The sequence below is a fragment of the Antechinus flavipes genome, chromosome 1 (assembly GCF_016432865.1).
Source record: "Antechinus flavipes isolate AdamAnt ecotype Samford, QLD, Australia chromosome 1, AdamAnt_v2, whole genome shotgun sequence".
Taxonomy (NCBI): Eukaryota; Metazoa; Chordata; class Mammalia; order Dasyuromorphia; family Dasyuridae; genus Antechinus; species Antechinus flavipes.
In genome coordinates, this window is record NC_067398.1 from 693452535 (window position 1) to 693465134 (window position 12600).

Sequence of the window (12600 nt, forward strand, 5' to 3'; positions counted from 1 at the left end):
CTGTCTCTCTTTTTTCTTTTTCTCTGTCTCTATCTCTATTTTTCTGTCTGTGTGTCTCTCTGTCTTTATTCTGTCCTTCTCACCCTCTCTCTCTCTTTTTTCTTTTTCTCTCTCTTTCTTTGTCTCTATCTCTGTCTTTCTGTGTGTCTTTTTCTGTTTCTACTCTGTTCTTTTCACCCTCTCTCTGTCTCTCTCTCTTTTTCTTTCTCTCTATCTCTGTCTCTGTATTTCTGTCTGTCTCTCTGTCTTTACTCTGTCCTCACCTTCTCTCTATCTCTCTTTTTCTTTCTCTCTGTCTCTGTCTCTGTATTTCTGTCTGTGTCTTTGTTGAACTGAGTTCTCTCACTCCCAGTGACTCTCTTCACTCTGTATTATCTGGTGTATTCTCATACGTACACCTTTTCTGATTTCTGTTTTGCTATCACTCAGGGAAATGAGTTTATTCACTTAAAAAAGCCCAGATTGGTTAAACAGCTTGGAAACCAGAAAGGACGAGTCTGATGGAAGTAGTGTTCTATAAAAAAGAATTTTACAATCCTGGCTTCTTCCTTAGGATCCCATACAAGCATCATAAAGTAAGACCTTATATTTAGTGGGTTCCAGTGGTGCAAATACATGCATGTTAAGAACTGCAAATACAAAATTATAGGCAGAACTGTATCACTTTTAATAGAATGGATAGTAAATTCTTGTGATTTCACTGATATAGGGAATGCTCAGTGAGGAAACTCCCTCTGCCAATATAGGTCAGGTACCATCTTTGCCTCTCAGTCTTAGAGAGTTCTGAGTAACTGAGTTTTTCTGAACAGATATTACAGATAAGGAAACTGAGGCAGACAGAAATCAAGTCACTTGTCCAGGGTCACACAGCTAGTAAGTATTCTCAATTCTTTGGTCCTGAACAAATTAACAGGATATTTAACCAGATAGTTACTGATTACCATGGAGGAAAAAGGGCCAGGGAGTGGCTTAAGTTTCATTTGTTGCTACATGTTTAAAGGGATTCACTGATTCAATGAACAGGATGAAGTGACTTGCCCAGAGTCACACAGCTAGGCAATGACTGAGGCTGGATTTGAATTCAGATGTTTCTGACTTGAGATCTGGCACTCTATCCAATGAGCCAATTAACTGCCCAGGAATGAAGGAATCCTCCTGAAATGAATGATAACTGAAATCTGGATGATTTCAGTTTGCAAAGTTTTTTGTTTTTTTTTTAAACAAACATTAGTCTAGCTAAGCTTCACAATAGGCCATTAAATGGCTTAATGTCATTTCCAAATGAGGAAACTGACATAAGGTAGGTGGAGTCAACTTGAACTGTCTGGAGAGCCAATTGTTAAATTTTCTGTGTGAGCATTTACACTGTAGAAATTGGCAAATTCTACAAGTCAGGCCTTGATTTATTGCTCTTTTTAAAAAAATTACCTAAATTTAAGAAAGTTATGGAGGGGCAGCTATATGATGCAGTGAATAAAGCCCTGGAGTCAGGAGTTCAAATTTGACCTCAGACACATACTATGTGATCCTGGGCAAGTCACTTAAACCTGATTGTTTAGGAGGAGAAAAAGTGATAGAGAAAGTATTAAAATGTAGTTTAAGCTTAAAAATGTGTCATATGTGCATTTTTTTTGGACAGCTGGTTGTTAAACATTAACCAGCACATCCATGAAACTGAGACTCAGAGAGGGGCTTTCCCATGTTGATTAGTCAGAGGAAGACTTTGAATTCAAACCTCCTGACTTAACAAGCCCTCAGACTCTTCCAGACTTCCATTATACCATGCTGCCCTCAGGGTATTTGGGTGCCATTGACTCAAGTAAGAATCCTGCCCATCTGAGGCATCAATTACAGTACAGACCTAGATTGCTAGCACAGAGCAAAAATATACTGTAGTCTTACTAATCACCATTCTATAGGGGACCATGTTTTGTGCCAGCGACAAAAGACACCCAGATTATTAACCAAATTCATCTCCATGGCTTCTTGACCCCTCAGTGTCCACCTCCAATTGAGAACTCTGGAACCTTGCTTGGCTTCTGATTACTAAGATCTTGCCTGCCATCTTAGAAAGCACCCTCTGGTCTCTTTACACTTCCATCTCCAATAACCTGAGACAAATCAGCACTACCAATTCTGGAAAGGTTTTGTTGATTAATGGCCCTTTGACCCCAGTTATCATTCCTCTCTAACTTTCTAGTCCCCTTCTTAATCATTATCATATGCATTTATTGTTTCCCTCTACATCAATCACTATTCCCACTGACTTTTCTGGCCAAAACATTGGCCACGACTCCATTGGATTTTGTCCTTCTTGTTTAAAATGTAAGCTCCTTAAGGGTAGATCTGTCCTGCTTGCTTGGACAATGCAAGCCATCTCCAGTACTTAACATTTTTATTGGTGTTAGTTATTTTTCAGTTGTATTCCACCCTTCATGACTCCATTTTGGATTTTCTTGGAAAATATACTGGAGTGGTTTCAGTTCATTTTACAGATGAGGAAGGCTCCCCAAGTATAGACCCTTGTCCCTCCCAATCCAACTTTCCAGTCAGTAACCATAATCAAATTAACACTGTCATTGTCCTTGGATAGGTTGTGTCAATTTACTTTCCTGTAGTTCCCCTCACTCACCATCTCTGTAACTTTGCACACTAAAAGATCTCTCTCAGGTCTCTACTCCCCTATCTGTTTTGGTTCTCCCTAGAACTACAAAGTCCATTCCCTTTGATTTCCCAGACCAAAACAACCCTCAATGTTCCACCATTCTTTAATATGTGTTATCTCTCCTTAAGCTTTGTGAGAGCAAGAACTATCTTCCACAATTCAATGGTTGGGATTCAGTAGGGGCATAATAAATGCTTTCAAAAAGCCATTCATATGTTAATTTTTTCACTTCCTCTAATATCATTAATTTTCTCATAATTATCAACTAAAAAAAAACCCTCTTCTCAAAAATCCACTGTGATAAGAGAAAGTAGAAAAGAATTTCCTCAGAAAATATCTCTTCTCCTTTCTTTTTAAGACATCAGCTCCCTGACCATGACTGGGAAATATTTCATCATTTTCTTTCCTGACGTCTGTCTGAAGAGTCTCTGTCTACACTGGAAATCCGGTTGATCTTGATCAATCCTCAAGGATCAAAGATAAAGCACACACCTTCCTCCTGATGCTAAAGAGATGGACTTTTTGTCAAGTCACTTTCTCAAATGGTTTTTTTCAAACAACTGTTTGGCAATTTGATTGGCAATATCCTATCTGCATCTAAGTGCTTAAAAGGAAGGTAATGGTTTCTATGGCCTCATTTAATTGGACACAGAGAGCTGAATTTGGGGTGGGGCAAGAAGGGGAAGGAATAGCATTTTATACAGTACAATGCCTACTTTGTGCAGGGCATTGACCTAAGTGCTTTGCAAATAAGTTCTCATTTGAGACTCACAACAACCCTTCGGGGAAAGTGCTGTTATTATCCCCATTTTATAGTTGAGAAAATTATATGAGCAGAGCTTAAGTGACTTGGTCAGGGTCACACAGCTAGTATAGTCTAAGGCTGGATTTGAACCCAGATCCTTTTGAGTCCATGTCTGGCATTTTTTGCTTTGTGGGGACAGAGTTCCTCTTGAACTCCATTTACAACATTAGAGAGCAGTTGAGACCTGGAAAGGGGGACCATAAAGAGAAGCCTAAAGCATGTTTAGGGTTTAATCCATTTAGGATCATAGATTTAGAGCTGCAGATAGAGAATTTAAATCACAAGTGGTTAAGTGACTTATGTAGGATCACACAACTAGTTAGTCTGAGCAGGATTTGAACTGAGGTCTTCCTGACTTCAAGTACAGTGCTTGATGCACTATAGCATGGTGCCTTTCCTCTCTCTTCATATAATCCAAGGAAAACTCATATAATACCAAATTCTACATTCTAGTTCAGGGTGTAGAGATTTCGAGGAGTCTGTTAACTTGGATGGGTAAAAAAGAAGAATGACATTTTAATTTTCTTTAGCCTTTAACTAAAATTTAGCTTTTGCTTTAATTATTTAAAAGCATTCTTTTGAGAACAAGGTCTTATGGGCCCTGCCAGAATGCAAAAGTTTTGCACGAAATAATCAAAGGTTAAGGATCTCTGGTCTGGTGAGATTTGGGAATGAGTAATAGATGGGAGAAATGTATTATCCCTGGGGAGGATGACCAAAAAACACAAATGGGCATTTGGTCTGCTTCCAGCAAATGAGCTGGGTTTCCAGGCCCTCCTTCTTCCCCTTTCTTTCCACGAGTCCCCCTGCCCAGTCTGTGTCAAGATAACCAGCTTCCTCCCACCTCACTAAGTTCCCTTCTTCCACTTTCACATACTCTGCTTTCATTTCCCAAATCAATTCAATTTAATGAATATTTATTAGAAACCAAACATGGGCAAGGCATTGAGATCATAACGACAAAATGGCCAATGTCCTCAAGGAACCTAACCCTATTATATGGGAGTGAAGGATAATGGGACCTTATTTCTGTTCTTTGAATATAACAATGTTCACGTCTGCTGGTTTTTGCTAAGTTAATAGTAGTAAAATTAAAAAAAAAAAGGAAAAAAAGAATTCATTTACTATATACTTTAAAATACCTAAAACAAATTGGAAACAACAGAGGCTTATATTTTTGTATGTTGTCATTGTTCAACTCTTTGTGAGGTTTCTTAGCAAAGATATTGGAATGTTTTGCCTTTTCCTTCTCCAGCTCATTTGACAGATGAGGAAACTGAGGCAAACACGGTAAAGTGACTTACCCAGTACCACACAGCTAGTTAAGTGTCTGAGTCTGGATTTGAACTCAGGAAGAGGAATCTTCTTGACTTCAGGTCCAGCGCTCTATGCAGTAGGTGTCAACTAGCTGTCCAAATTTCACATAGGATCCTTTTTCTCTGTATAATGAAATCTCTATAGTTTTTTATACTAATCAAGAAAATTTAAATTTAAAAGATTCTTAAGTAAATAAAAACAAAATGGAATCTTTCATATACTCTTAACTAGGATGATTCAGAAACATCAACAAGTCATTCCTGAACTAGGGCTTGGATTGACCAAAATTGGGGGGATGATCTGCTGAAAATGTTTAATTTTTCATGGGGTTTCAACCAGTTTGGTTTCTGTCTTTTATAATGATTCACTGTGACTAGTTTCCTGAGTGCTGGTGAATGGAAGGAAGACTGAACAAGATTAAACAAGCTTCCAATTTTGCTTTAGGGTAAGAAATTCTCTGGAACTGGCCCCCAGAATCTCAGGAGAAAAGGAGTTATATGTTGCCAGGAGAGTTTTGAATTTTTGTTGAGTACCACAGAACTGGAAAGGATCTTGGTGGTCTAATACAATCTCTTTTTTTATTGATGAAGAAACTGATGTCCAAAAGGGGATGATGTTGTCCCAGAAACATGGCTAACAAAAAGCAGAGCTAAGTCAACAACCTCCCTAAAAAGAATGGAGTAAATCTCTGGGCATCAGAGAAGTAGAGCTGGAAAGAACCTTAAAGATGATCTGATTTATTGCCCCTCATTTTACAAATAGGGAAATTGAGGTTTAGAGAGAGTAGGTAACACCCAGAATCACAGAAGCTAGAGTTAATTCAGCTCTTTTAGCTCCAAATCCTGTGGCCTTTCTGTTTTAAACTGGGGTCTCCAAAAGCTCATCTCTCATTTCCCTCCCATATCCCCAAGATGGGGAAGTTAACCCACTCAATTTTGTTATTTGATGTTAGTTGGAGCGATCTTAGATTAAGTGTAAACATCTCATCACTTTCCATGCTGTCATTTATTTCCTACTCCTACCTTTTCACCCTTTACTTAGGGCTACAAGTAAATTGTACTTACAATTTATTACAATATTATTTATTTATTACAATAATGACATTATTGATTTATTACAATAATAAAATTAATACATCACTATTGGAAAGGTTGAAACAATTTACTGTTCTGTTCCTCTACTTATAATTCTCATATCTACTAATATCATAGTTCCTTTCCCTGGCTACCTATCTTAGATATATAGTGTTTTTCTCCATAATAATAATATAGCACCTCATCTGAGCCTCAGAACAATCCTGTGAGGTAAGTACCATAATAGTCTTCATTTTAGAGATGAGGAAACTGAGGTAAACAGAGGTTAAGTGACTCACCCAGTGTCACACAGAAAGTAAGTCCCTGAGCCTAGATTTGAATTCAGGTCTTTTGAACTCCTGGTCCTTCTTTCTCGTCACTTCACCTATAGTCCTTTCTGATTATATTCTGTGAAATTTTACTTATATGCTAGTAATATGAATAGTAATGATAGTAATATGCTTCTGAAAAGCTAAATTTCTTTAAAATGGGAATTCTTCAGAAACTGTTTACTTGTGTTTTTGCCTTTCTTTGTAACACCAGGGCTTAGCACAGTGCCTGGCACATAATAGATATATAACAGATGCTACTTTTTGTTGTTGGAAAATCAAATAAAAGTTTACTGTAATTCAATTTTCTTCCACCACTGGAGAGCCAAAGAGAGCACAAAGCAAATTACAAGTAAAAGAAACAACTTACTTTTTTAGCAGACTTTTCTAACTGGAAAATAACCTAAAATTGAGCTGTGTTTCACATCTGTGGAAGGAATATTAAAGGGAACAGGGAGCAAAAATTCAAGACATTTGCCCAAAGGATCTATTACTATTTTTCTCAGGCTTCCAAAAAAAAAATGATCTAAATAAATGTAAGGGAAAGGGGAAATTCTAATAGTTCTAGAGGCTTTCTTTTTCCTCCGCCCCCAATATATATTTATTTATTTAAAACTTAAATGCAAAAGAGAAAGAGAAAAAAATTGTCATGTGCACAGTAGAACATGAAAGGATTCAAAATATAGTGCAATCAATTTGCATTTCAAGAAAGCCTAGGTGATAAATACTATACACTGTGTTCAGAGCTGTCCGTCTTTTCTTTGCTTCTTTGTAGATTTTCTTTTGTTCTATGCTGTGTACTTTTTACTTTATTCTTTTCCCCATTCTTTCCCCCTCACTTTAATACAATTAAGCTCTGTTATATTTATTATCTGCATACGCAACATACATTCATATAAACATATACACACGTATACCCATACAGATATGTATACATAGATATCTATGGTCACATAGATACACATTCACATACATTTATGTACAACCATACTGTGCTTGTTTTCTCTGAAGATAGGTAGCATCTTCCTTCATAAATCCAAGTCTCTCTCTATTTTTCTAGTCTTTCTTCCAAAAAAATTATATTCTTTAGTCTAGTGAATGAGTTTTTGCCAAAGGCATAAATAAACTCATTTAACTCTGATAATTTCAATAAAATAGCTCTACACAAATATATACACAAAAAGGCACAGGATCATAAAGGGCATGAGAGGCCCATCTCTTCATTTTATAGATGGGGAAACTGAGTCTCAGACTGCTTAAGTGACTTGTCCAAATTCACAGATAGAGCGGGGATTTGAGCCTTTGACCACAGAACCCCTGAACTTGCCATACAGACTCTTCTTCCCTAGAGAGAACATGCTTCATATTCATAATAATCATACGGCAATCTGTCTACATTTGCCCTTCCCATTTTCACCAAATATTGTGGGTTCTTTGATGGCGGGGATTTTTATTATTTGTTTATGCAAACAGCTCCTAAAAGGTTGCATAAGCTTGCTCCTCTCTCTCTCTCTCTCTCTTTTTTTTAAAGTGTTTCGTAGTTTCCTGGTAACCATTCAGTCATGTATTTCGACACTTCTGACATAACATAAAGGCAGGCCCTCGACTCCTCGCCCTCACACACACCTCTTTCCTTGAGTGCTCATTAGGAGAGGCAAACAGTCCTGCCGGTGGTAAGGAGGAAACTCCTGGGTGGCAGTTCTCGCTGCAGAGCCGAGCCATGAACTCCAATAACTGCTGTCCCTTCCGTAACGAATACATTCCTCAGGTGTTGCCCCCCTTGCTGGTCCTGGAGTTTGTGTTCGGGCTCCTTGGCAATGGCCTGGCCCTGTGGGCTTTCTGCTTTTCCTTGAAGTCCTGGAAATCCAGCAGAATCTTCCTTTTCAACCTGGCCGTGGCTGACTTACTCCTGATCATCTGTCTGCCCTTCCTGACGGATAACTATGTCCGAAAATGGGACTGGAAGTTCGGCGACATCCCTTGCCGGTTGATGCTCTTCATGTTGGCCATGAACCGGCAGGGCAGCATCATCTTCCTCACGGTCGTGGCTGTGGACCGATACTTCAGGGTGGTTCACCCCCATCATGCCCTGAACAAGCTTTCCAATCGCGCGGCCACCATCATCAGTCTCCTCCTGTGGGGGGTCACGATCGCCCTTACGGGACACCTCCTTAAGAACGCCCTCGTGAAAAACACAGACAACTCAAGCCGTTGCAGCAGCTTCACCATCTGCCCCGTCTTCGGATGGCACGAAGCCATGTTCCTCCTGGAATTTTTCCTGCCCCTGGGTATCATCCTATTCTGCTCCACCAGCATCATCTGGAGCCTCCGGAGGAGGCAGCTGGACCGGCAGGCTAAGATCAAGCGGGCCATCCGATTCCTCATGGTGGTCACCGTGGTGTTTGTGTTCTGCTTTTTGCCCAGTGTGGCTGTGAGGATCCGGATTTTCTGGCTCCTGTATTTCCAGGGCACCCAAAGCTGCGATCCCTACAAATCCCTCGACCTGGCCTTTTTTATCACTCTCAGCTTCACCTACATGAACAGCATGCTGGACCCCCTGGTTTACTACTTCTCCAGCCCATCTTTCCCCAACTTCTTCTCCAAGCTGAGCCCTTGCCATCTCAGGAAAAAGTCAGTAGGAGAATCTGATAACCACCGGAGCACCATCGGGGAGCCCACGGGAGACTTGTGCCTGACCAGTTCCAGTGGGGAAAATACCATCAACCATAGAAGCCTCCCGGATGCATTAATGCCCAACTCTGCTGTGACATGGAACGCTACAAATATAACCCCCACATCTCCTTGAGCAGTCCGGGTGATGGCGGCGAGGGAGAAGGAGATTATCCGAACTAAGATTTCTAGAAATGGGCTCTCGGTGTACTAGGGTCCGATACCCATGGACTGGTCCATAGATACAGGTTGTCTTCAGAACTGATGACTTGGATGGAACAGGAGAAGCAGGGCAGTGACTTTGTATTCTGATCTGCTGACACAAACCCTATAGGGGGAAAGGATGGAAAGGATGCTCATCTTCTGGAATGTTTGGCTTAATTTATGTATCTCAAAACATCTTCTAGGATCACAAATATAAAAACAGTGGAACTGAGGCCAGAAGAGGTCACACATTTTGGCCAGTCTTGGGAGCTTCTGGTCAGAACCTGCCTCCATGAGTGAAAGAAAAGGGAAGAGGAGGACTTCCACTTCAGGATCCAAGTGACAGTAGGGGGGGGGGCTGGTCCTTGCTAGCCCAAACCTAGGTTTGGGGGGACCAGCTCATTTGGGATCAAAGAGACTTCATCATTGGATAATATCGGTGTTCTCCAGGGGTGAAAGGGACAAGTATGAACACAAGGAAATGCAGATCCCATTAGAAGGTGGGGGAACTGAGCAGTGCTACTAAGTAATATTGAAATGGTGTTTTCAGTACAGCTAATGGGCTACTAATCTGTCCCTAGCTTGTTTACACTTGAGGGGTGAATAACTGGAAGAAACAAAACCCACTCTCTCAGGTCTCAGAAGAAAGCTGCCTCTTAATTGTTTGTTTTTGTCTTTTAAAGGGAAAATGCTACTACCTATGGATCAAAGGAAGGTGGTTTACAAGTATTTTTAACCACTTCTGCTGTCCAGTAGTTACCATGATATCATTACTCTAATAAAATTTAATAGGAAAAAAACCCCAGCTTGTACGGTCGGGGTGATGAGTCACAGAAATGGCTTCTGTTCTTTAAACTGAGTTATTTTGAGTTATCAGATGTGTACTATGGAGAAACAAAAACAAAAACAGAATTAGGACAAGCAGTAGAATTTTTTACTGGGGGAAAATGGAGTTTCCAGCTTAATAATTTAATAGTTTCAGTTCCTAAGATCTGGTTTGTGGGGAGTTAGTCACTGGGGTTTCTGCTAAGTTTGTTGCTGGCACTCCTGGATTCCTTGGCAAGTAGAAGCTTGTCCCTGACCTCCTTAGATCCTGATAGGAAATTTACAGATGGTCCCACCCTATCTACCTGATCAGAGATAAATAAATGAGAGCAATCTCTGTATTTCAAGACTATCCTGAAAGTGCTCACCTTGCAGCGCTTCTGAGGACCATAGAGCTAGCGATTAGGAAACCTAGGATCTTTGTCTAACCTCCCCGCTTACAGATGAGGAACTGGAACCTATAGGGAGGTGATTTAAGATTATAGCTGAATAACTTAACTTGTGGTCTCTTAATTGTGAAATACGCAAATCTAGAACTCAAACATTTTAAAAACAAATGTAAATTTTTTTTGTTTTAAATGTAACTGGGGAAAATATTGAATAAAATAAATAAGTAAAAAAAGTTAATATATCATAGCTAAAGGAGACTTCCAAAGACATCTAGTCCAATTCTCCACCTCCTGCCTCCATTTTATAAGTGAAGGAACTAAGATCTAAAAAGGATATTACTCATCCTGGGGTCATGCAAGTAATAAGTGACAGAACAGTTAGAACACAGGTCTCCTAGTTCCAAATTTAAGGCTCTTTCTACTTAGTTGCTTTTAGTCACTTTTCTTTGAAAATTTTTTAAATTGATATTTATTTTTTACATGATCTAAATTTTCTGTGATCTAATTTCCCTCTGCTCAATCCAGAAGAGTCATCCTGAATAACAAATGATGAAAGAAAAGGAGGAAGAGAAAAAAAAATTGATGAAACTGATCAACATGTTTTTAAAAATCTGATAATGTATGAAATGTTGTTGTATATCCATGAATGATCCACTTTTGTGGAGCCTCCACTTCTGCAAAGGAGGCAGGGGGCTTTAGTTTTACTGCAATTAATCAATCAGCAAACATTTAAACCTTAATTCTGTGCCAGATATACAAGGCACTAAGTTAGACTCTGAGGCAACAAAGCGAAAAAGTTAAATATACCTTGCTTTCAAGGAATACCTATGTAATAGAAATACTATGTATATTAAAAAGTATAACAATAAATACAAAATAGATACAAGATTATATTGGCTAGAGGGGAAAGCACTAGCAGCTGGATTAGGATTGGAAGAGTGAAAGAGGTCTCTTGCAGAAGCCTGCATTTGAATTGTCCTTTTAAAAATTCAATATATTTTATTGATAGCCTTTGTTTTTTCATTATCTACGTTTCCCCCTTTATCTTTTCCCTTCCTATACCCCATTATAACAACAAAATTACCAGAGATAAGCAGAAGTGAAAAAAAATGCAGCAAAACCAGTTGATATGTTGAAGAAACCTGATATTCTATGCAATATTCTACATTCATGGAAGCCACTTCTATCCCTGTCTTCTCAAAGAAATGGGGTCAAGGTTATTCTGCATGATTTAAAGATATTCATTTTCACTTTCTTGATTTTACATTCTTGATTAAGTTTTGAAGAAAACCTGGGATTCTAAGAAGTGATGAGGGCTTGGTTTTGCCCAAGCCTGGCATTGGAGAATACCACCAGTTAAAAGGTATAGACCAAAATCTGGTGCTTTGTTTTGGTTTTGGACAAGTTCACTTCTTTGAGGTTATTTGGGGAACGAATTTTATCTAGAATTTCAATGAAATGCCAGATAATTACATATTGAAAGAATTCTTCCTCTCTCCCCCCTCCCTTTTTTTTTAATAGCAAAAAAACAATAGAAATTTTATGATTCCCCCCCACACACACTTATTACTTTGCAACTGTATGACTTAACAGGTTGATAAAAGCATGTCTTTTGTGATGAACTTGGTTCTTTTCCACAATGAGGTGATTCAGGTCAATTCCGATCCACTTTAATCTTCTTCCAGAAAGAGGACTATGGGGATTGAATGTGGATCACAACACAGTATTTTCACCTTTTTTGTTGTTGTTTGCTTGTGTTTTTTTTTTTTTTCTTTCTCACTTTCTCCCTTTTTGATCTGATATTTCTTCTGCATCATGATAAATGTGGAATTATGTACAAAAGAATTGCACTTGTTTAACCTCTATTGGATTACTTGCTGTCTAGGGGAGGGGGTTGAGGGCAGTGGGAAAGAAAAATTTGGAACAGAAGGTTTTGCACGGGTGAATGCTGAAAACTATCTTTGCATGTATTCTGAAAATAAAAAAAACTACTATTAAAAAAGCAGTTATCAAACATGCGTCTTTTTCAAACAATCAAAAAATAAAAGGAATAGATCATCCTTTTAACAAGGAGGAAGAGCCTGCTCCTCGGAGAAAAACCAGGTACTTTCCCTAACTCAGAATTCATGACTCAGTGGAAGAACCAGGTTCAGAAACTTCTAATTCTTGAAACAGCATGAATCTGCAAGTGTCTACAGAATCATCCCTCATGCAAAGAGGAGGGTTGGTTCCCTTGAGCAAAAGAAACAGGCAGGACAGAAAATAAGTTTTCTCTCTTTTCTCCTATCATTTATTTCAACTGATCCCTCCAGGGACATTGTCA

At 39.0% G+C, this 12600-nt stretch overlaps 1 protein-coding gene across 1 annotated transcript; it reads left to right on the forward strand.

Moving 5' to 3' along the window:
- The first annotated feature begins 7835 nt into the window (after positions 1 to 7835).
- On the forward strand, positions 7836 to 12282 carry HCAR2 (hydroxycarboxylic acid receptor 2). Its single transcript, XM_051969882.1, has one exon. It carries the CDS (start codon positions 7910 to 7912, stop codon positions 8993 to 8995), a length of 1086 nt encoding a protein of 361 aa, XP_051825842.1. The 5' UTR covers positions 7836 to 7909; the 3' UTR covers positions 8996 to 12282.
- The last annotated feature ends 318 nt before the right edge of the window (positions 12283 to 12600 follow it).